The sequence below is a fragment of the Ixodes scapularis genome, unplaced genomic scaffold (assembly GCF_016920785.2).
Source record: "Ixodes scapularis isolate PalLabHiFi unplaced genomic scaffold, ASM1692078v2 PGA_scaffold0__279_contigs__length_252992795, whole genome shotgun sequence".
NCBI lineage: Eukaryota > Metazoa > Arthropoda > Arachnida > Ixodida > Ixodidae > Ixodes > Ixodes scapularis.
Window position 1 is genome coordinate 19,870,092 of NW_024609835.1, and position 25,700 is coordinate 19,895,791.

At 46.2% G+C, this 25,700-nt stretch overlaps 1 protein-coding gene across 1 annotated transcript; it reads right to left on the reverse strand.

The window, feature by feature from the left end:
* Nucleotides 1-1,331: 1,331 nt before the first annotated feature.
* LOC8041319 (nephrin) lies at nt 1,332-24,717 on the reverse strand. Its single transcript, XM_042291434.1, has 7 exons — nt 24,438-24,717; nt 17,032-17,313; nt 12,012-12,326; nt 7,111-7,404; nt 4,258-4,440; nt 1,702-1,895; nt 1,332-1,412 (listed from the first exon to the last, which is right to left on the reverse strand). The coding sequence occupies exons 1-7, from the start codon at nt 24,715-24,717 to the stop codon at nt 1,332-1,334; spliced, it is 1,629 nt and encodes a 542-aa protein (XP_042147368.1).
* Nucleotides 24,718-25,700: the final 983 nt, after the last annotated feature.

Genomic DNA, 25,700 nt, shown 5'->3' on the forward strand with positions numbered 1-25,700 from the left:
ACAAATAGCTCATCTGGTCTAATACTATGTTATTTTGACCGAATATTTATTAATACTCAATTTTACAAAATTAGAGAAGCAGAAAACAATTAAGGACTCAAGATTTCGAAATTAATTTTACAATAATTATATTTGAAAAAAAAAAAAAAAACTAGCTTACTCGACGGCGAGAGTTCCTTTTTGTCGTAGGTGCCGAGGCCTGGATAGGGCGTCAAGGTGTTTTGCTCCATCTGCAAAAAGGAATCCAAGAATAATACGCTCTGAGCTTGAGATGGCGACACCAGAGAACCTTCTCCTTTAGTGTAAAACTAACAAACTAACTCGGGGGAAATCATACCCAGGTGCGACACGTGGACCGCCGAAACTCCTATCTCACAGACTTCGGATATATCGAGACCCATAGAGATATCACCTCTCGCGTACTATTGTGCAAAGCAAAACCGTGGCAAGATACACACGTGTGCGCTACCGCATCGTTTTGTCGGCGCGTCACTCAGCCCGTAACAAATACCTAGCTTGGTTTGATTGGGGCGACGTGACGTCATTTTGCCACCTCGCGAGGAAGCCAGCGGCAGTGGTTCTTGTTGCGTCTCATTACGGAGAGACATCGCTCGGTCTCAGCACACGCGCATTTTTGCTTTGCTAACAACATCGTACAATTCAAGTTCAAGGACTTGAGCTTCAAATATTGTCATATAGATCGCTCGGGGACTTCATAAAAAGTGGGCGATCATGAAATAAAAGTCGTGCTCTTCTGCGTCATGAACGTCGCTCCGACCATCGAGAATTGGGCAAGTTGGTTATGCATAGTTACGAAGAGGAAAAGAGCGCCAAAAGTATGGAGGACAAAGAAGAAGGAGCACAGCGCTCGGTCTTTGTGTTCTTCGTTCTTCGTCCTCTGTACTTTTGGCGCGGTTTCCCTCTTCGTTGCTCCGAGGCAGTGGCGCTGGCAGGACATTAGTGAGCCTAGATTCAAGAGTCGGTTCAACTCAAACCATGGAGAGCGTTCGCAATCCAAGTGGCGAACGGCTTCCTTGAAGCATGATTGCAACTGCGCATGCGTTTCGTTGTCGAGGTGCGAGGAGAAAAACGGGAAGGTGAGGCGGAGACCTTTGCAAACGAACAACGCTTTCGTCACCTCTTCGAGGCTCGTATTTTAAATGCGGCCCATGAACCATGTGCCCTAATCGGGTAGTTGGCGACACTCTTAAATTTCGGCACACTAGAGGAAATTACTCGAACAACGCTCTTTTGGATAGTCGGACCCATGCGCATTCGCGGCGCCAACTGTCCCCAAAGCATTTTGCGGGGCGGCTTCTACAAATCAGGGTTCATTCAGGCATGCCCAATGCCGGATTATAAAAGACGATGCTGTCACTGACATTTTGGCTTTTGTAGATTTCTTGTACGAACTAAAAGTAGCATAGATGTAAACGAAGAGTGAAGCGAAGTCTATACGGCTTACAAAAATCAGCACTCTCTTTAGCTTAACTTTGCCTCGGATTTCCACAATGTCTCAAGCTCGCCAGCTGGCCTGCGCCTACGGTGCTATATCAGAGCGAATGCTGGCTGACATCTTTCCCTGTCTCTCCTGCTTTTGGCTGTTTCAAGGTTCTTTCAACCCAGTTTAAGGTGTCTTAACATATTGGTGAATGTCAGTTGTTTTAGCAGAGTGTGTGATAGGTCCCCGGCAGAACTCACCGGTATTTCCTTCATCGCTATCTCTTCTTGACCATTCGCCCGTCCATTGGAAGGAAGCGAGTGCTCGCTCAGGGGTCGCAGTGCTTCCCCGTTGATCGTCTCGTGATACTTGCTAGGTGTGTACATCCGCGTGTCCGCAGCCGTGCCCATGGAGTCCTTTTCGCTGCCTGCAGAGGGGTTGTACTTCAACGAGACTGGAAGTACCTTCGAATGACGTAAGCCACATCCTGAAACTCTTCTCTTAGACAATGAACAACGCGAAGCTTGGGGCAGTCATGATAAAACAAATAACACCAACTTGACCTAACAAAATTGAGTTTTGTTTATTTTCTTAATGTTAACTGTTATTTTTATTAGGTCAAGTCGGTGTTATTTGTTTTCTCATCTCCAGTCCCAGCTTGTGGAACATTTTTGCGTTCAGGTAGTCACACGGTCTCAGTTGCACCTCACTGTGCACTGAACCACGTTTTGGTTGGACACCAATTATTCGGCTCAGTTTAGTCAACGAGAAGGGAGATCAGAGGCGTGGTTCAATGATAATTCAAATTCAATTAAAAAAAATGTTATGCATATTTTGCCACTGAGGCTATACGGCATTGGGGCGCAATACCGGTCACCCTCTTAATTAGCTAAACTGAAGGAGAAAACGGGAAACAAAATATCTTTAATTTATGTCGAACGCAGGTCCCGATGAATGACGAAAATAATCCCTGGAGAAGGGGAACAAGAGGGACAAAGGACAAACATAAATCTCCAAACACAGCTAGGTGACTTGTGAGCGACCGAAAAAATCCGCCTGGTCCGGGTATCGAACCGGGGACCTCTCCATTACAGGTGGAGCGCTCTACCAACTGAGCTAACCAGGGGTTAGACGTCAGTAGAGCAAACGGGTTTTATCAGCTGCCACTAGTCTAACGCCAACAAGGGTGAAGCTTGCAAATTTAAGGTTATAATTATAATGCAATTAAATGCAAAGGTGCAAGCGAGCTTGCACCTTTGCATTTAATTCGCTTGCACCTTTAGCTCGCTTGCACCTTTGCATTTAATTGCATTATAATTATAACCTTAAATTTGCAAGCTTCACCCTTGTTGGCGTTAGACTAGTGGCAGCTGATAAAACCCGTTTGCTCTACTGACGTCTAACCCCTGGTTAGCTCGGTTGGTAGAGCGCTCCACTTGTAATGGAGAGGTCCCGGGTTCGATACCCGGACCAGGCGGATTTTTTCGGTCCCTCACCAGTCACCTAGCTGTGTTTGGAGATATATGTTTGTCCTTTGTCCCTCTTGTTCCCCTTTTCCAGGGATTATTTTCGTCATTCTTGTCCAGCTCGCTTGCACCTTTGCATTTAATTGCATTATAATTATATCCCGATGAATACTTTGTCCAGAAAAAGAACACGCAGAAAACAAAGCCGCTTGTTTTCTGCCGCTTGGCAACGACTTGCCGCCGGGAGGATGTGGTATTGTAGGAGAGAAGCCAAGGCGTAGGCCAGTTGTAATACTTTATGTTCATAAGGTGAGCCACAATATAAAGAAAGCGGGGCAAAATTATGAGGTTCCCGTATTACTCTCAGCTCCTCAAAAACTGGGCAGATTGTGTGGAAAAGTTGGACGAGAGAAGACACGCGTCGGTGTCTGTCAGAAGAAACATAAGACCAGGTATGTGGAGTGTAGCGAGGGCGTGGTTTACAAGATTCCTTTATCCTGCGGCGAAGTATACATAGGCCAACCGGGACGTTGTATAAATGATAGGCTCAGGGAGCATGCACTGTCAGTTCGTTTGTCACCCTCGGGAAATCTGGCTGTTTACTGTGACAGATGAAGGTGTGTCCCGAAGTTTGACAACACTATTATCTTGGCCCGAAACCGAAACAAAATGACAAGGGAGATATCCGAAGCTTTTTTTCATAACCGAGTGCGTTGAAGGAACGTGTGTCAGCGCTCCATCGATAGCCCTGTCTGGCTCTGAGATGGCGTTTTTTAGTATCTTTCGTAAAGTAGATAGCATACAGACGAATACTGATTGGGTGATGTCGCATTCCTGTAGTACATGTCGCGATTTCACGGCGTATATATATATATGTGTGTTCTCCGAGAATAAACATCAGTTGCAAGTAGCGCTCTGTATTGTTCGTTTCTTTTACTTGTCCGTTGTTTTTAGCGCTTTTACCCTAAAAAACCAAGACCTGCCGCTTCGCCAAGGGATGCGTAGAAACAGTGGTCCAGGTGAGTTTTCGAGTTCGTCGCTGGAGGCACAGCGAAGCCAACACGAGTAATGCTTTTACTTTGCTCGGGTCTCGCGCCACTCCCGCTCTTTCGCCGCTGGGTACTGTGGCCGCTGGTCAGCACCACCAGGCGCTACACTCACTGCGGCAACTCGAAGAACTGTCGTTTCCCCCGGCGAAGAAAGCCACACGACAGGTCGTTCCCAGCAGAGCGCTAGCCAGAATCAAGCGGCCATGTGCAAAAAACGGCCAACATGACCTCGCGAGCGCATTGCGGTGCAGTATCCGCGTAAGATATTCTGAGAGTGCAGTTGGCACGTGCATGGCCTCACCCGTCAGTTGCTGCTGCCTCCGTTTGCGCCTCTTCACGAAGCAGATGACGAGCACCGCGTTGAGCAGCAGTAGCAGCGTGCCCACGACTGCCACAGACACGAGCAGGAGCCGAGGGACCTCCCCCTTGCGGCCACTGAAGGCATCGATCATGGCACTCGAGGCGTCCTGGTCGGGCCAGCCGACTGCAACGAGAGAAGCCCGCTCGAGCGCCCGGTACCCCTTACACGCTGGAACTACAAACAACATCAAATAACGGCGTAGGCGCAAAGCTCCTTCTTCCGCAACCTTCTCCATCACGAAATTGAGTTAAACCTTGATTATTAAATTTCGTTGTTTCTGTGCCTCTTGTTTGCTGGTACGCGCGTCCACGTGCATGCGCGGTTAATTTGAAAAATTGGCGAGGAGTAAAACGAGTGGAATAAAGCCCCGTGATGCTGTGTTTCCCGCTTTTACATGTCAAACAAGTCACACGCATAACGAACCATCTTTTGCTCATCAAAAACACTCTCTCAGTTTATTATGTTGTATATTAAAAGTTAAACACTTAAAGTTACAACATGGAAAGAGTTTATTTTGTTACCATTTCTAAAACGTCAAAAGCTCAACGTTAAAAAAATAGTTGCGTGTTTGTCTTTAAAACCTTCAACTTAGTGCATTTGGCGCTGAAAAGTATGACGATACACGTAAAAAGATCAAGGTAAAGTACCTGACACGAATTTGCGCTGGTGCAGAATAGAGCTGCTACTACTGCCTCTTCACGAGGAATTGTATTAACATGTCAACTACGATTTTCACCTTGAGAAGTGTTTATATATATATTTTTTTGGAAAGCATGGCGATAGAAAAGGGCACCCATTTTGACCTCCACTCTTCCCAATTAGAAGATATAAAAACACTTTTTCTAAGCACAATGCGCCTAAGCCAGGAGTCTGAAACCCCTGCCTACGGGCCAGACCCAGCCCGCGGAAGCGTTCCTGCCAATCCACAAATAACGCGTTTCTTTTTCTTTTTTTTTGTTAACGCCCGGTCCTCGGCCCGCAGCTAGAAATGCCGAAATGAGAGCGCGCAGAAAACACTACTCCGCGACCAACACCAAAAGTGCAAACGAAGATATAGAATGAATAAGAGAAAACTGGTGCACGAAAACGTGGGTCTTTCGCCATATTAGTTATTCTACATGCCATTGCCAATGTTACAGTTCTTGGTTTCCTGATTTATATTTGTGTATATTGCATCAAATTCCTTTGTGTTCTCATCTATATTGTGCTTAGTGTCCTGCGTCATGATTCATGCGTATTTTCAACATCAAACGTTCCAGTCTGGTGTGTTTTGCCCTGTCTGAATAAGCCGTAGTTTACTTGCGCTTCGATTTATAATTTAACATGATTTGCAATGCCATCATTAGTTAATATTGTATTACAAAAAGTATATGTATTCGCACTTCGCATCTAGTTTTGACTTTTTATTCTGGTTTAATTTTTGTTTTGTATTGAAATGATTACTAATGATCATTCATTTAGTGTTTCCCCGGTTCTAATTTGTCTTCCAGACATCGAGATCATGACAGGTCCCATCCGGCCCCTTAAATAAATATTTTGAAGGCCCTCGGTGTAAGTAAACGTCTAAGCAATGAAATAACTGAACTCATGTACAAACGAACGGCAACAACGCAACCTTTTTTCCCCACAGCAGCCGGTCTGCAGTCTTTCATAATAAACTCCCTAGATAAAGCTTCCTACAAGTAGCGACATCCTTTGAAGCGCCGAGTGCGTGACGCTGCAGATTTTAGGAGGCGAATGGCGGCGCAGAGCAGAGGTTTGAACTGAATACCGCCTTTTTGTTCCAGCAGAATGTGCTTTGTCATTTGTATTGGTTGTCGTTACTTGTAAAAGAAGTATCAAGGCCCGGGCTTCATTTCAGAAATTTGAGCATGACCACAATACTCTCATGTTCCAGTAAACTTTCCGGCGTCGCTTTCGCGCAACATTGCACACATTTGGTTATGCTGCACAAATCACGGGTGCGACACGGTTGTTGATGATAATGCAGTGCTCACGCTGCTTAGTAAAGTGTGGGGATTGGCGAATATTGCTTCGGAGATGAATACCGTTGTGTCATCTCTAACTTCGACACTGTAAAGGTTGCCGGTACATGGTAGCTTTTCCTTGCACAGGCAAAGGTAAATATGACGCAGTGTTGTTCGATTCGAGACCTTATTCACACGCCATTATTCTTCGTTTCGCACTAGGTCCAAGCGCAGCCGACACTACGATCGAATGAAATCAATAAATAGCGCTAACGTGCGCCGCCATGTTGTTCATTGTCTTTGTGCGCTTCTTATTACCGGCAAAACCAATCAGGAAGAAAAAAAGCGATATAACACTGACCATTCGCTGTGCGTGATTAATTCAGCCAGAACAACCGAACGTACGAAGACAACGAGTGCCTTGACGATGCAGTTTTGATGCTGATTGATTAAATCCATCCGATCGTGGCAGATAGGGATAGTGAATAGTGACTATTGGCCAGGAGATTGAACTATAGGGGGCGCATTATTGACCTTGTTGTCCCCACAGCCGGGTGTTTACTAACACAACACAACAAAGAAATCAAACCCCGTCATGCGTGGTCTGAACACGAGCGATTCGCTCTTACCGGCGCTTTGGTCGCACGAGGAGCTGCCTTCAAATCGTCATCTTCGATATCGCTGGTCAAAAGCAAACAAGAAAATTCCGTTTGTTGTCCCCACAGCTGAAGCGTGCCGGTGGAGGCGTGACTGTTCGATCTCCTCGCCAATAATGATCGTAACGGAGCATTGCGAAGTAACAAGTACATATGATAAACGGGCTTACACAGCGTGGAGGTCGGTTCGGAGTCCTCGCTGTACTCGCTCTCTCCCAGGGCATTTCTTCCGAGGACGCTGAAAGCGTACTCGGTGCCCGGCTCGAGTCCTCCAATCAGGTAAAGCGAAACGTCCTCCGGGATGAGGTCCGTGTAGTCGTAGGCGTTGGTCTCATCTTCCGTCCTGCGAAACCGGATCCGGAACTGCTGGTCCAGGCCGCCGTTGAAGCCGGCCGTCCAGGAGAGCAGCACGCTTGTGTGGGTGGCGTTCAGTACGCGGATGCTTTCCGGAGGGTCGGGCTTCCCTGCGGACACCGAGGCAGTGAAGAGGAGCATCGCGTTCCGAGGGAAGCTGGTGTACCCCCGAGGACACAATATTAGATGAAAATCCGATCCGGCCTTTTTCTGAGCCCGCGGTTCACGATAGTTTTATTATCTCTTAACTCCTCAAATTCTTTCAAAACTCTCTCAAATTCTGGCAGGCAGGCGAAAGAAGCATGAAGCTCCGTTTGAGGCCATATTTCTAGCGACAGTGCGCTCTCAGATGTCGCAGATTGTATTCTGCATGATTATGCGCTCCCAAGGTTAACTGTCAGGATTCATATAGACAGTTGAGTTAGTCTGAAAGGCAAGGCGATTGGTGGCAGGGTGCAATTGTAATAAAGTTTTATTGACGAGAACGGTGACTGCCATTTTGTTACAAAGACGGCTTGGCTACAGGCACGATCTACACCTTGAGCATCTAATTGGCTCCTTCAGGTGCACACAGGAGCTGTGTACACCAATGAATTTATAACAGAGTGCATAGTGCGGGCAGATTTAGTCATCTTATTCTCAACAGAGGGGATTGCCACTTCAGCGTAATAAAACACGTGAGAGTCAATCAAAACAAACGGAGGCCACCCTAATTAGCTACTCTCTTCATTTTTAAGCTGTGAACGACAGTACACACTATCGGAGGTTTCCTAGTGCGTAGAACGCCGCGATGAACTCAAAGTATAAAAAGTAACCTTTTTTCACATTACTGCAAATGGGATGGTGGAGCGGAATCACGCTCCGGTGATCATGAAGACCCAGTTAAAAAAAGCGTCCTCCCTTTTGGCACAAGTGTATTGCTCCAAAATTATAGCGTAATCCCGAAGCATTCAAGAATAATTTATGTCAGCTAGTACATGGAGGACAACCCATCAGTGCTCCAAGACTATCATTTTCATAATGCAAACACTCTAAAGAATCGAGAGCGACTAATGCCCTGCAAATGTCTTTGGAGAGCCAATCGCCACAATCTACAGAGTGAGCTTGGAGAATGAGGAGGGTAATAACACGTCTATATCCAAAAAATTTATAAACACTTACGCTTCCCGTAAGGTGAAACATTGCAACAGCTGAGATGTGACTTCGGAGCAGCTAAGGTGTCGCTTCGGAGCCGATATAGACTAAATCAACCGTAAAGGCGCGACACCGCACCACAGAGTTCGCATGGGCCCTTTTGTATCAAACAGAGTGACACACCGGACAAAAATTCCATAACATTTTGGAATCAATGAGGGTAAAGAGCCTTTTGTTAGCCGGTCAAACAATTTTATTGGACACAAACTAGGCTTTTCTAGTGGTAATTGGCGAACACTTCGAAAATCGCGCACACAAATTTAAAATCCGGGGAACAGTGAAACTACGTGTGCATGCATGAACCGTTCCCTGTCTCTGGTGTGGCTGCATAGACGTCTTAGGCGATGTTATTGGACACAAACTACCATTGCTTTGTTGTCTTCGAAAAACACTTCCAAAATTGCGCACTCAGTTTCAAGCGTTTAGCTCCACCTGGTTTCACGCCCTTGGATTCGCCGGCTTTACCCCCCCCCCCCCCCCCTACCTTTATTCGTTTGATCGCCCGAGAACGGCATAATTAGCGGAAGCGCATTGTTTTTATGGTTGCCATTATGAGCAGTCCCATGTCCCATGTTTATGCATCTTCATGGCGTCATGCTGTCACATGACCACGTATTATCTCGTAACGTTGCAGTGTCACGTGACGTCACGGCATCAGGTGACTTACGGTTTCACATGAGATTATCATGTCACGTCATGGTGTCAGCTGACACCAGGTAACAGGTCACGGGATGAGCGACGTAACATCAGAGTCGTGTTTAGCGGGGCAATGTCATTGTTGTATTTTTTGGTTGAGTGTCGAAAATGGCCGGCGTCGACATGGAGCGCAGTTGTCGGCGCGAAAGCCGCGGTGTGTCCCACTATACTTTATCTCATCCTACGATGGACTAAAGGCCAAAGCCACAGGCCGCCAGGTCCAATCACGTTCCACGCTATACTATGACACGCTTCACATTGATTAGGGGTGGACGAATGATGCTCCGAATCCAAAAGCGCCGCATTATTTCTGTAGCTTCGACGCTGCAAAGAGTCTATATGTCGTAGCTTTCTTTGCGATGTAAAATTGTTGAGTCACTCACTGCTTTCCCATTCGAACCACTGTCCACCCGTCCCCTCGTCAGTGATCAGAAACGCGGGCCCCGATACGTGCATCGAAGCGAAATAACGCACAATTTCTAAGTGGTTCGTGATTGGATCTGGCGGTTCGTAGCTTTTGCCTTTAGTCCATCGTAGGGTGAGACGAGGTATAACTGCTATCGCAGTAGAAAAAAAACTTTGCAGCAGAAACCGCTATTGTTGGATGTCTATGAATTGCGAAAGCATTCGTCATGAGCTAACTGTGAATACGACGACGACTGCACTTTTGGGTAAACATTTTTTGAATGGTTTACGACACAATAATTGACATCGGTGTGACTGCAACGCGCAATTTTGAAATTGAGTATTTGCTTCGTCTTTGTTTAATCTTTCCACATTCAAGCTGTTTCACAACCATCATTCATCTCCGTGTGTGTGTCTTTTCCTGGCTCTGTGAAATCGTTTAATGATCAGCTTGTTTCACCACCAACATTTACCGCGTACCCACTAGCGCAACTCAAATCAGTAATGTCGTCGTAGCTCGGGCGCAAATGTTAACGTGTGCGTACTAGCGCTCCTTGTATGTGCAGCGCGTGTTTATCTGCTTGGTAGGGCAACGTCGAGGACGACATCGAAGACTATGTCTAGGATGACCCCTAGGACGACCTTAAGGACGCCGTCTAGCACGCCATCTAGGACGCCGTCGAGGACGACCTTTTGGGCTAATCTCAAGAAGGGCCTCAAGGACGACCTCAAAAACGACACCCTAAAGAACGACTTCAAAGACGACGTCTAGACTGACCTTTAGGACGACCTGTAGGAAGAACCCAAGGACGACCTCAAGAAGGACGTCTCGGAGGACGTCGTGAACAAAGTCTTAGATCAGTGGTTCTCAAACGGGAGTCCGCGGAATTTTTGGGGTCCATGAAGGCAATCTAGGGGTCCGCGAAGCCCTGCCTCATCAGTCAAACTCCGGCAATAAACGTTGTCTTTTCTCGGGTCGAGAAGAACTGTTTTAGTTTTCGGGCGAGTTTTCTCGTGTGTGTGTCATAAACAAAGGTCTACCTGACACTAGCCCTTAGTTATATCCTTTTATTAAATCATTATTATATTTACCCAATACCTTTCCCCTCCGCTCACCACGAACGGGGCCCTCCATCAACTCCACCAATCAAAAAGGGGTCCGCGAAACATCGATGGTTGAGAACCACTGTCTTAGATGATGACGTCAAAGAGGAAGTCTAGAACGACTTCTTGAACGACATCAAGGGCGATCTCAAGGACAGCCTCTAGGAAGATCTCAAGAACGACGTCTAGAACGACCCCTCGGACGACCTCAAGGATGACCTCTAGAATAACGTCGAGGGCGACGTTCTGCATGCGCGCGGCGCCTGCGTATTCGGAGGAGCCTCGGGCAAGCACGGCGCCTCCGCATACGAGCCGCGCATACGTACGACGCATTCGAGCCCAAATACCATATCGCAAAAATCAGTTGAAGTAGCTATACTGCAATCACCCTTAAAGTTAAGCTAAAGAGTACCTTGAAAATAAAAAAATACAAGTTAGAGGTGAATTCTAGAGTATTTTATCAAATGAATCTGAATATCAAAGTCGTTTTTTCCCGAATGTAACTAAACGCGAGAAAACACGGCAACCCTACGACTAGTCGTTGCGTCATACACAGGTCCTTCGGCCGCCTAGCGCGTGTCGCTGGTGTGGACAGCACGAGCGATTCCAAGCTTGCCAGCTACATTTCCTCGCACTGACATCAGTTGTGACGTCTTTTTCTGACCTTTGTGAAAATAGCGAGAGTGCGCGAACAAAGCTTTGATAGGCGCTGAAGATGCGCCGAGCGCAAATTCCCAAAATTCTATTCCTGACGTCACGCTCTGGGAAGAAGGTGCTTCAACGGTGCTTTAAAAGAAATATTTTCTCCAGCCTCCGCTTATCAAATTTTAAAACAGTCTTAATATTAGTGATCCTGGGCGCCAAATCAAGACGATTTAAGTGTTCTCCTCAAATACAGAACCGCTTGCAGCCAATGCTACAAGCGCGAGCTAACCCGCACTCCTGGCATTGAGACGTGCATTTCTAGCGCGAGTGCAAGTTCTGCGGAAGAACGCTTCAAAAAATTGACCTGAAGCTCTCGTGATTGTGCCATTTGCTGTACTGTGAGGTTAAGGGTGAACGCAGTTCAAAAAATGCTGTCGCATTAAAGAATCGGGCTAAGCTATGGCAATGGGCAGGGCGTTTCACCGAGCTCAATGCCGTAGTTCAGACTCTTTTTGTAGGTGCAAACATTTTATTAGCTTCGTCATGCGCCGAGCTCTCTCTATAGATTACTGCGATTGGACCTCTAAAGTGCTTTACGGGAGAGCAGATGATCCAGATATCTTGGAGTGAAGGGCTTCTGAGAGCGCTCACACATGGTCCGAGAGACGCTTACCTCTGGGGCGCACTCTGAAGCGCGCCGAGTCCGAACCAAGCTCGTTCCGAGCGGTGCAGCTGTACTGGCCGTAGTCCTGCGCGTGCACGTACTTGACCACAAGCACGGACTCCCAGCGCAGCACGTCCAGCTGCTCGACGTGGATGGCGTGGCGGTGGCCGCCCGTGGCGGTCTCAGCGATCACCGCGTCCTCCACGGTCCACACGAAGGTCACCTTGGGCGCACCGTCGGCCGAGCACGACAGACGCAGGGACCGGCCCACGTCAGCTGCTACCGTGGTCAGGGGCTCCCGTGGGCTGTGCATCACGGCCTTGACTGCAAGGAGAGCAATGTTCCATTTAATCGTGGTTAGTTGACCATAGGAGAGCCAATAAACGTTTTCAAGACGGTTTGAAAACGTTGGGTGGTTTCCACTGAGCGTAAACGTACTGTTCACATGCGGTCATCAGCACAAGCTGTGGGGAAGGCAACATATCATTTTCCATGAATACCATTTTTAATGCGAAAGCATTAATCGTTCCATGAACGAAGCCGGTGGAGTCTGTAGCCGTTGTCTATAGCAGCAAAAAACGGCACCTAAATGCCCATTGGCTGAGCGAAACGGCATTTAAAGTCCTATTGGCTGCGACGCGTAATATCGGATGCTTCGTCACGGAAGCCGGCGAGGCCGCTCAAGGCCAAAGCGGACGCGCCTCAGAAATAAAACACAAAGAAAAGCACAGCAACGCAGACGCATCGTCGTGGAAGCCGTCATAAAGCCGGTGGGGTTCGCCGCGCCTGCGCAGTATGCGAGCGTAATGTCACGCCGGAGCGCCGTCGGAAAAATTAAGACGTGGCGCGCTGCGTGTAGGAATGTTTTCGCATTTCTACACTTAAGCAGTCTTAAGTCTGTTTTCCGAATTTTAGCAGTGCGAAGGGAACCTCGCGAATGCTCACTGTCAGCACGCGCTTGACCTTAAAGCGCACAGCCATGACCGTCACTGAATACTCCTCATAGGTTGTATTCACTTGCGGCCATAGTTGATTCAGTTGCCATTCAGCGCGAGCGGATGATGGGCTTTGACAATGAATCCGCAACCTTCAGTTTACACCATCAAGACTGTAGTTATTTTGAAAAGTTAAGTGGGACTCGTTCTGAGAGCTCGCAGCATGCACCGTGAACAACGCCCTCAAATATGGCGCCTAGTGAGTCCTCATAGACGAGAACGTTGAATCCTTTTTTGATCGGTTGGTAGCCTGTTTTCCTGCAGCTATAACAGTCTGCTTCTTTTTTTTTTTTGCATGCATTGTCAATTATCCGCCTACATATGCCACATAGACGATGCGGTTTCTTAAAACAAACTTCGAAAATATATATTGGCGTACCTTCTGCAAAATGTTTCCGTGCTGTGCAGTGGGATTCGTTTATGTCAAACAAAAATGCTTTAAACAGTTCGCGGTCTGACCCAGGGGATTCTTGCTTAAGCAATGAAGAGTCAATTTATGAACGAAATGGGGGGTCGAGCTGGTTGGATCGTGTGAAGCATATAATCGAGAAAAAAAAACAAGAACATAGTGTAGAACAACCATGCAAGGCTAACACGCAACATAAATTTTAGTTGAAAGATATTACCTTAAATACTTTGTAAAAAAAAAAGCATTGGTGGATTCTTAGGAAATACTTAAGTATGACACTTGGAAAATGCCTCACACGTCCTTCTGAAATTAACTATAATTGGCAATTAGAATGCACCGTGGTTGTATTAGCGCTCAGGAACTTCTGTAAATGATTATATTAAAAAAGAATAAATTTTACAACGAGATATAACACCGGCTTCTAAACGCAGTGTGTAGTCCACTGCAACTGACTCCAGCATGGAAACGTTCGAATGCAACTTAAAAAATATAAACAAGACGCTCCACTGCGGTATTTGAAGGTTTCCATATTCTATACAAACCTAAGGAACGTTTACGAGCACATGAGCAGCCAGTATTTCCACTGGTTCATTTGTCTCCTCGGCTTGGCAGAAGGCCCAGAAACGATCAAGGCATGATTTCCCATGGGGCTCGGATCTGCTCCCTGGCGGCCGATTGCGCGCACTTGTGTAGGTCTCGCACGTTACGGCACTGTAGAGTGCGGTACAACACAGCCGCTCGGAGTATAAGCGCTGATAAATCGGTCCGTCAAGTCTAACTTGCTTCCACCAAAATACCCACGAGTGAATATACAGAAATAGTAAATCATTTCAGACGTGCCTCAGACCTTGCGCGTGTTTCTGTCTTGCCAATCTTACTTCTGGTATAAAATGCACCCCGTATATTAAGCCCATTCATTCACTATCCGCCGTATATTAAACAGAAGCCTTTATGTAAAAGAAAAAAATATATGGTTGTAATTTTAGCAAACTCTGAGTAAAGCCGATGAGGAAGTGTGAGGGAGGGGGTACTGTGCTGAATATTTGGGGCAGGTGAAGTAATCGCCTTGCCTAACTAGCAATGCTCCAAAGCTTGCCGGCGCTCTAAATTGTGCGGCGGCTGCCATGATAAATAGGCTCCCTAGATAATATGCTTTTTGTTCCGCTCTTTGTATTCTCATGTTTTAGTTTTAAAAATCCAAATATATAGGCGCTAAAAATTTTTGTTTTATAAATTCGTGCGCAAGAGCCGGAAGCTCAATATCAGAAAGTTAAAATATTTATGCCTCATTGCTGTTTTTTATTATCTAGAATATTTGTTCTTCGGGGCAATATTGCATGGACGTGCTGTCGAGTGTAAGTGACAGCTTCAAAGTTTAAATATTAATAAAAAGCGGGCATATATTTACTCCACTTCAAGTGAGGGGCATGCTAATGAACTCAGCGAGAAGACACACTAAAATAAGGCCTCGATACTCCTTTCGAGCGGCGTGAAGTTCACGCCAAACAATAGTTATAAGAAACACGTAGCCTCTGGCGTTCAACCTAATTTTGTTCTTTTTAATTCCCTGAGATGTTCTCACTCTAAGAAACGACCTCCAGTCTAACGCTCCTTGAAGCGCCAGGTAAATAAGAGGACGCTTGAGATGTACAATCTCAGACGTTCCTTCTTGCATGCGTAACCTCCGCAATGTCGTTGATCCAGATATCTCTCTGTGCTACGGCAGATTCCGGCTGTGAACGGAATGATCCTTCTACCTTGAGTGGGATTACCCCGTCGGACCGATTCCTTGTGCCCCATTTGACGCGTCAAGTTAGGGAGCGGTTGCGGATTGCAGCGGTGTTTTTCTTTTCCTGCATACCTACTTACCAGGTATGCGGCGCGGCTCCTTTGCGTTCATTAATCGACAAGCAGAGCTAAGCGGATTATCCGCTGCCAAGGAATAGAGCCTTCCAGTTTTTGTTACATTAGTGACCGGGACCGTTCGGGTGAAGGAATAGTGGGTGGCTAAGGAAACGAAAGTGCGCACCAAAATTCGCTTTCGAACCTATAAATAAAGAACTAAATTAATAAATAAATAAAGGCACCGCACGTACATACGAACTGAATCGTGTTTCATGCTTTCTGATTGTAAAGTGATTATATCGAAAACTAGTTTATCTAACCAAAAACCAACTGCCTCAGGCTTTGTTTATAGCAATACGTACACGTCCTAGTAGCCTTTGCTTTCACCGTTTGGCGGGGTTTGTCAAGTCTGTATTTTTTTTTTTTTTTTTGGCGTGCATTACACTGCGTGACAATAGGTTCACACACACACTCCGGAAGCTGCATTAGGTTATGGATTCCAAGGGAGATGACAGCTAGAGCTCAAAACTGTCGTCTATACACATTATGTACATTGCAAAGTTTTCACAAACATGTGACCCGATGCTAAGCGAAGATTTACATTTTATCCGGTAACATGGCGCAAAACAATATTTAGAGCTCGGGCATTCACTTGGCGAGCAACTTACCTACCAAGTGAAGCAACACGTATAAAATGAGAGCCCGTATCGACGTTTGTGAAATGATTTTCCTAGCGTACACTATAATAAGCTTTTACATTTATAGTCAGCCACCATTGACTTGGAACAATATTATAATAGCTTTGATGTTTATCCCTCGAGATAAACGAGCACAATAGTGCTACACTAGTCCTTCAGTTTTAAAGACGCCCTTTCCTTTGGACATTGATACCTCATGACAATACTACCATGAGACCGATTGCTTCTCATCGACTTAATCAATTAAAGGCCGTCAAACGACTGGTGTTCTTAATGAATTGCGTTGCAACAGACTCATTGACTCGTACAATGTATACATTTGCTCCAGCACCCTGCCGCAAAACTTGCACGGCAGCTCGCTGATTTATTCAGTGAGCAAGTTATGCACCCCTAGTGAGTTTTGAACTACAGAATAGGCGTGACCACGCGAACTTGTTGGGAAACGGTGATTTGTAGGTAAAATAATAAAAAGTTTTAGAGAACCGGTTTTGGACATCCGATAAGCTACGATGGGCCATCCGGTACATATTGCGCATATGTGAGTCTTCTGTGGTAGCGCATACGCAGTTTCTACCGGAGGGCCCATCGCACCGCTTCGGATGTGCAAAAACGGTTCCCTAAAAAACACTATTATCCTTTTAAACGAAGACGGTTCCAGTACGGAGCCTGAAACTCGTCTCCGACTGGTGTGTTTAGCATCCCAAACCGCCCACACATTGAAAGGGGTCCCGAAGTGGCAACGAATGACGTGAGTAATGCGGCTGGATGCTGCCATCCTGGCGATTGGACGTAGATATTTTGGGAAACAAAACAGGAGGGAACTTAAGTATCGCTGTCGTCGCAGCGTCTCAATTCCATGATGGTGAAGCTTCTGTGATCTGCCAAGCTGTAGAGCAACCTTCAGGGGTGCAGGTTTCTACCACATTCAGTACCGCTGCCGTGAGACCACCAGGATAGCGGTCGACAAAATCACACTTCTGTGACGTCATCAGGCAAAAATTGAGGGACCACATTTTAGGAAGTGGTAAACGCGCTGGTAGGAGACGCGTTCCAGACGCTCTGGTTGGAGTAGCGTATCTTACATTTGACGATGAGCAGCGTGGACCGGACAAACTCTTCTCCGAGGCCGTTATGGGCGACGCACTCGAAGGCACCCTTGTCCAGGTCGCTGACGTTGTAGACTGTCAGGTAGGAGCGGCCCTTCTCGAGCACCACGCGCGTCCGGCGGCGCATGTCGAAGCCCTGCCGCCGCCAGCGGATCACGTCCTCGGTCAGCGGGTTGGCGTCCACCACGCACTCGAAGGACGCGTTCTCGCCGGTGCCCACCATGGCGTACTTGCTGATCTTCGTCACCGTCGCCGGGTCTGCACCAGACATGTACGTGCCCCTCAAACTTAACGCCCCCACTCGCTTACGCAAATATTGAGCTATTTCACGGTATCCAAAGATAAATTGGTCGTTGCAGCTGCTCGAACACCTCCCCCTGGTTGGGTTTCCATCGGGGACGTAAATCTTTACGAACTCGTTCGACCGCTATGTTCAGGAATAGCTCGAAAAGTGAAGAAATCGGACCATCTCGTGGCGGCGTTAAGTTTGGGGTGCACCGTACGTAACGCGTTACTACTAACGAGCGGCTCCTATCTACTTACTTTCTCCGGTAACGAGAAACGTATTTAATCACTTTTTTTTAAAAAGAGCGAGTTGAGTACTTAGTTACTTTTAATGCCAAGTAATGAGTAACGAAGGGTATTTCGTTACTCTAGATGAGTAGCGTGTAGAACGCCGTTTAAACAGCCTCGCGTTAATTCTAACCTGAATACGCGTCTATCGCTACAAAAGCGCATGGAGAATTCGAAAAAAAAAAACTGCTAAGCAGTATGACAGTAAAGCAACGTTTATTGCTGAACACGTCAGTCGAACTCTACAGCTGGGAATGTCCTTCACCCAGCGAACACAATAAAGTTCGTTGGTTGAACCTTCTATAATCGTCTACAGACGAAAATGTAAACTCGAAGGTTGCCAACACGGTAAAGCACAGAACCCATTGTCAGCTTAAAACTTTAAAAGCAAAGAGAACAAAAGAGAGGGGAATCATCGATTCACCAGCTCTTCCTGAAGCACAGCACTGCCGTTCCTTCGAGCGCGTCAGTAGAGCGACGCTTCAGCGTCGACGGAGGCGCATTCTCAATGAAGTGGAGAAACATAACCGACGAAAAATTCGAGAGGCAGCTACTGGTTAAGTGGAACAACTACTGAAAATGAAGAAATAAAGCATGAAACAAATGCAGTTCTGCATATGGTCGTCAAAGTAACGAGACAAGTAACTCACTGCATTTGAGGTTTGGTGAGAGTGAGAATCGGTGACGAGTAACGTATTCAGTTACTTTTCGAGCGAGTAACAAGTAATGGTATCTAGTTACTTTCTTGGGGAACGTGTACTATCGGGGAAAAATGAAATGCGAACAGAGGAGCGCGTGGCTCGCGGTACAGGCTGCGCCGCCTGGAAGTGAACCTAGGGGCGAGGGTGCGTGGCCTACTTAGATGTGTTCACGCCCCTCGATTGGCGCTCCCCCAGCTTCGGCAGTGCGCCTCTCAGTGCGCTGAAAGCTGTCACCGCTATCTTTGCCTGCTCAGCGAGCGCGGCGAGCTTCTTTGCACCGCACGCGCTGAGCCAGCAAAGATAGTGGTGATAGCTTTCAGCGCACGAAGAGGCGCACTGCTGAAGCTTGGAGAGCGCAGAGGGAGAGGCGTGAACACGTCGGAGTAGGCCACGCACCCTCGCTCCCTAGGCTCACTTCCAGGCGGCGCAGCCTGTACCGCGAGCCACGCGCTCCTCTGTTCGCATTTCATTTTTCCCCGATAGTACATGTTTGGTCTACACCGAAAGAGACGACGCACCCTAAACAAATACTCCGCTCAGGTGTATTAGACAGCGCGCCTGCAGCACAATATCAATAGCACCTAGAGGGCAAGGCTGCGCCAAACGTCATCACTAGTGGATCCGCCTGGCTTGCGTCAGCATCTGTCAGCGCGTCTCGCAGCGTCTCACAACGAGCGTGGTGCTAGTACGCATCGACGCCAAGGTGTACGTGTCAGCCGCTTTAAAACGACTCTAGTCAAACTTCAGCGCCTTCGCCGCTTGGGGCTGGCCGGGACCCACTAACTTAGTCATGCGAAAGCCTGGTAATCTAAGTGGTATTAAATATGCCGTTTTCTAGGGGTGTTGACACTCAGCGTGCAGCAGAATGCATACGCTTTGCACTGCCTACGCTGTCGCACTTTCGCGCAACTCCGAGGTAAAGAGCGGCCACTGGCGCGTTGAGATACGGGATTGGGCAAGACAGCAGAGACGGCTGTCTCGGTTGTCTCCATGGGTGTCCGTGGTGATTGGTGGAGGCTGCCACTTTTCCGAGTTCAAAAGGGAAACCGCGACGCTGCAAGCACTCCAGAACCCATGGATCCTGGGTTAGATCGTCACCCCTGCCCGTTTCGATCTGGATGAGCATCGTACCGGCGTGCGGTCGTGTATCACTACTCCGTGGTGGACGTTAAAGACCCTGTGCTGGCGTTTGTACTGCACTGGCTAAATTGCTCATCTACAGCTGGGACACCACACGGCCATTTAAGCTGACTAATTTCCGGTTGTATGACCATAATATGGTAGAAAGGTGGACAAGATGGTGGTACACATTTAACAAAGAAGTAAAACAGCGCAAAAAAAAAAAAACGGAGGACAAGAAGACGAAGTGTATAAACAGAGCGCTGACTCTCAACTGATTCAATGGAAGAAAACACAAATCGACAAGCATCTCGGATCATCAAAAAACACCAAGCCACCTCCCCCCGCACGTGTCAAACCTGCTCAAGGATGCCAATTCTTTGTCAAATAATGCGATAAAAGGTGAACTGACGCACCTTTCTTTTTGCTTCGAATTATAAAATGCCTCTCAAATTTCTCTAGTCATCTGTTAACTGTGTTGTCCTAAGATGTTCATTTTATCAAGAACGAGCTTGCAACCGCACCTATCATAGTGGACTGCCAATTTGCCTGCTGGCGACGATCTAACCGATAGGGCATGTTCTCTTAACCTCTCGTACATACATCTCCCGGTCTGCGCGATGTAAACATTGTCACAGTACAATTTAATGTTGTAAACTACACCGACAGCGCATGGCACGTACATTGCCCAGAAGTTGTTATCACAAACAGGGCTATTAATCGTACTCCTGCAGACTTTATCGCAAAGACCCCCTAACTTCAAAGGCACCAAAAAAGCCACTGGCACACCATGACGTTGCGCTATTTTTGTTTGGGTTGTGCGATACCTTAAGCAAAAACGTAAAGCCATAGGTCTCCTTTTTGGCCTTTTCCTGGCAACCTTACACGGGTCACGAAGCCCTCTTACTAGGACTTCCTCCACACCAGTCAGCAAGCCATATGAGCAGCCACCGTCCTGAAACCTAGTAGCCTGATTAGCAAAACTAGTAGGCATGCGGCGTAGGCCTGACTTAACCAGTGTCTCCCCAAGGCAACCCACCGCAATCCCCCGCTTCACCAGTTTAGAATGGCTAGAGTCAAAGGGGAGAACACTTTTTGTTTACTTTTAGGGTTATAACCCCAGCACACATGTCCATTCAAAAAGTGAAGTTTTATATGTAAGATTATGAACAACAATCCACTGGGTCCTCTCTCGTGAAGTTCAACACCCAGGCATGTGACGTAAACACCTCTGACATACACCCAGTAAAAACCCTCTACTTCTAGCAGAACCTTCGTTCCGGAACAGTACCAGGTCATCATCGACGTATCTAAACACCCGGATCACATCACCACCAAGATCGCATGCAATGCCTGTATCGCAACTTGAAAGTAAAATGTCCCTCAGCACAGAGGCAACGCTAGAGACGATACAAACTCCCTGCTTCTGCAGAAACTGGGAACCGTCGTAGACGACGTACGTTGATTTGAGATAAAAACAGAGCTAATATAAAAAAATGTCGGCGCTCACTTCACAGGCATTTTGAAACGAACTATCCCGTAAGCCCTCAATGCAGCCGTTTACCGCGACGATCATCTCGTGTTGAGGTATAAAATAGAGCTAATCCTCGATGTCAAAAAAAAAAAGGAACACTGCACCACACGCGCCCTGGTTCCCCTCCCTTAGCAAAGCAACAACTATTGCTAAACTGCATACCCGGAAAGGGTCTTGCAAAAGAAGGAGCGAAAGCGTCTTTTTCAGAAAGGACGCCATTTGCACCTGCCAATGACCTTTCTGGGTGACAATCGCCCGAAACGACATGAAATCCATTTGATGCTGTGCGAGACCTGATGTCTATAAGGTCTAGACTCTAGAACAACCTAAAAAAAGTAGCGGAACGTCATGTAGTGCCAGCAGTTTTTTTTTTCGGGGCCTTTGAAGTTAGAACGACTTTGCGCTAAAGTCGACAGGAGTGGGGTTAATAGTCCTGTATGTGGGAAGAACCACAAGGCAATGTACGTGCCATGCGCTGTCGGTGTAGTTTACAACATTAAATTGTCCTGTGGCAATGCTTACATCGGAGAGACCGGTAGATGTGTGAACGAGAGGTTAAGAGAGCATGCCCTATCGGTATACGTTCATCGCCAGTATGCAACTTGGCAGTACACTGTGATAGGTGAGGTTGCAAACCCGTTCTTGATAAAACGAGTATCTTAGGACGACACAGTCAACGGATGATTAGAGAAATTTCAGAAGCCTTTTATATTTTGAAGCATTATTTGACAGAGAGTTTGCATTTCTGAGCATGTTTTACACGTGCGAGGGGCGGTTACTTGATGTTTTTTTATGATCCGAGATGATTGTCGATCTGTTTTTTCATCCAATAAATCAGTTGAGAGTCAGTGCTCTGTTTGTACCACTTCGCTTTCTTGCCTCCCTTTTTTGGCGCTGTTTTACGTCTTCATTGAACAAGTATGAAACATACACAAAACACAATAAATTATAGGCTGCGAGCGTCCAGCCGCTCGAACTACGCCAGACCTGTCGGCGCCAAGGTCATGGGATTATGGCAGACTAAGATCTACTACCCTAATAAGGCATTTTTCATAAATAAATCAAAATACCTGAATCATTAGACGCTAAGTTAGTCATCTGGCACTCGTCGAGGCCCGAAATGAGGCTTTGACTTGAAAACGCAATCTGTACTTAACGCAATCGCCGTAATGAAACGCAGTTACTCTCAAACAGTAATAATGATTATTTTATTTTTTATTTTGTTCTGAACGCATACAAGACTGCCTTGTCTCTCATTGTAGCTCGAAAGAGATGCGAGTTTCGTCACGCCGATTTGGCACGAAAACATTGATGTCAGAGTAAACTTCAAACTCGCCAAGCACTACCAGTCGTGAATGCACGTGATTATGGTTCGGCCAGCAGCTGAACCAGCTGTACTCGAAATAGTCAACATGTTATAGCATGCGCTTTAACGTCGAACTTGCTAAAAATTTCATTCTGTTCCGTTGTGGGAAATAAAATTCCTAGCATTAATAAAGAAAATAAATCATTTATAATCATACAATAAGCCTGTTTGTTGGTAATGAGGTACGTTTTTATGACTTGCCTATTTTAAAAAGATTACATTTCTCCACATTAAAACGAAGAAGCACCGTAAAAGAAATTAGCTACTTGGAACACCACACTGCACGGAGCGTTTATAGCACCTCTTGAATATCAGTAAAGACACGCACCTTATGTTTCGCTTCTTGCATTAGCTTTGCATACACATTTCCAACAATTTATTTTAAAAAAGCCTTTGCGAGTGCTTAAAATAGTGGCGTATTTTTGCCCGTACTTGTGCAATTCTTAACAGTTGCGTAACTGCCATCCTCTGCATCATTACCAAGGCCTTACCTGTTAATGATTACAACAGGATAACAGCTGATGTTACTTAGTTCGAGCCTCGTGGCAAAAAATAATAATGAAAATAAAATAATTCGGGCTACTATATTTTTTTTCTAGACCGAAGGTCCAGCCGTGTGTTGTTTTTCTTCCGTTCACTCAGATGGCATTTTGGGTCTACCTTTCTTAGTGCGACTATACATTTTACAGCGGAGAGTGTAGATAAGAGAAGTAGAAATGGGCAGTGTATATAAGAGCAGTAAACAATAAATGACACCTCCGTCGTGTAATGTAGGCATTACGCAGGTAAGATACCTTGAAACTGAACAAATTGTGCTTGAGTTCCTCGAAAATATGGAATTCTAAACGCTTTGGAGCTACTTCGTATAAACAAAGGTTTTCATGCACTGTTATGCTCTGGCGATTGAGTAAATTGTTTTGACACATCAGATGTCCAGTGCTCTTCTGAGTACTAGCCAGAGTAATGTCTGGGCTTATTCATCATATTGCATTATTCGTTCAGGAAGGACTACAGCAATGAATCTAATGGGATTGTTTTAAGCTTTCAGTGCTGAAACGAGGGAGCCGAAATAAAAAGTACATTTTTTTTTTTGTGAATTATATTCTGCGAAAAAAAAGAAGGAATGAACAAATGTTTGCTAAACTGAAGTTCCGTTTAAATAAAAACATATATTTACGAGGGTAGTCGGAACTCACATGAGGAACTTAATATTGCACCTCTGAAAGCATCTTACAAATAGTCGATGCTTCACTTAGCAATTTAGATTCGTTAAGCTGACAAATCAATATTGAATAACCTAATCTACGCTATTGTAAATTAAAACGTTCGGCCACTGAGTGAATGGGCAGGGATGTGGGATGAGTTAGCAAAAAGGTAGAGTTAATGGAAGGGGAAATACGTAGTATTTACAGGATGTGAACTGCTTGGGAGAAAATGGTTTCTTCTGAAGAGAAAGGAGGGAACTAAGTCTCTCGTTAAAGCATCGGCGGATACTCTGATATTTCCCAGGAGCTTCATTTTCAAGTTCTACTTACTACTTTTAAATATTACAATACCGTAAAAAGTAGCCCATTCCCCCTGACTAAAGATAGGCTAAAAAAAAACAGGTGCGCATTTTTTCCGTGAGCAGCTAGACGAATGCAGATTGTAAATGCTTGACCCGGTTTTTCAACATTATGGTCTACATTGGTAGGAATGGGTTATATCACCAGTATAGTACTACAACAAAGAGAAAGGCAAATGCCCTCTAAGTTGAAATAAATAAGGCTCTCTATTTTTTTCGATACTCATATTTCTTATCTTGCCACACAGATCTTTTAAACCCAGCAAGAGCAATTTCTATGGACGGGCCGTGTTCTGACTCGTTTATCAGGGAAAACACTGGGGACAAGGTTTGGCTATCTAATGGGGTCGGCCGTCTCTGGGGATATCATTGTGCCTTCATGTTTTTATATGTTGCATGCAGTGTGTTTTCCAGAAACCTCATTTCCGGCATTTTGCTATGTTCAGATACTTTTGACTGACCATCCCGCTCCACCTTGTGTTCTAAACGAACTCCTCCAGCGCCACTGACAGCCGTAGTACTTACAGAGCACCTTAACAATGATCGTGGTCTTGGTAGCGCCCTGCGAATTGCTGGCTTCACACTCGTAGTCCCCGCTGTCCTCCTTCTGTGCTTGGTAGACGTGTAGAGCGGGTCCACGGTAAAAGACCTTGTGCGCCACAGTCTCCTGCCAGGAGTAGGCGTCGTCGGGTCCCGGCAGCGGGACGCCATCTTTCGTCCATGCATAGTTCATCTTGGACGGGTTTGCCCGCGCGGACACGTTGAGTAGCACGGTCTCCCCCTGCTTCACTTCATATTTCTCCATGGGCGGGTGCAGGAACAGTGGCTTGTCTGAAGGAGACCAAGAGACAAGGGAAGGACTTGTTAACTGGATTCCGCCTTTTTTGGCCGATTTGCACGCTCTAAGAAGCTCCCGTACCTATACTGCCCCGCACTGCACTCGCAACACCCGTCGGTGGTTTTCCTTTAGGAAGCTTAGCCAATGAGAAGACTGGAGATAGGTATTTCGCCACTGTTGTCACGCCATCTCGGTGGCTGAGGAGTGCTTGTTCCTTCTGACTTTGGGAACTGCTTGACCGTTGGAGCTCGATACCGCTCGCCTTTTCCATTGGCAGCGATGATTTAAGGAAGACCAGTGATTGGTGTTCCGGGTGCATCGAGGGGCAGTGTGCATGCAGGATCTTCCGAGAGCGTATGCCGAATTGTTACGACAAAACTTTGCTTAAGAATTAATCGTTCTAGTTATAGTTAAGTTCTTCAGACCTAAGCAAACGCTTAAGGTGCAGATTAGCTTCGCGGATTATCGAGGGTGACCGTGCAGGTTTTGGTAAACGTGCACATGTCTTGGAGCTTGATTGAATGCCATCTGCTCCGGCACCCGAAGCTCGATTGTGTGTTTGTGAATGTTCGCGTATTAGTCGACCGCTGTCTTGCCTGAAATATTGCGGTAATTTTTTTTTTATCAGTAGCCCACACAGAAAAAAAAGAGTTTGGTTTCACATTGCTAACTGTAAAAATACACGCTGTCTTTTTTTGTTTTTAAGATTGAACGGTATTTTGCGCTCTTGTCTGTGAAAATGCGGCAGAACATCCTAAGATAACATACTTCCGGGACTCTTGTTTGGAAATGAATAATGCAGAAAAAAAAAAGAAGAAAATCAAGGTACAGCAGTAGAAGAATATATGAAACATCTTGATCGCACAGAATTGCAGATCACGAGTTTAATACAAGTTTGCGGAAGGTTACAATTCTACGCGCGTAGGGTTCAGAAAACTTTCTGCGCTGAA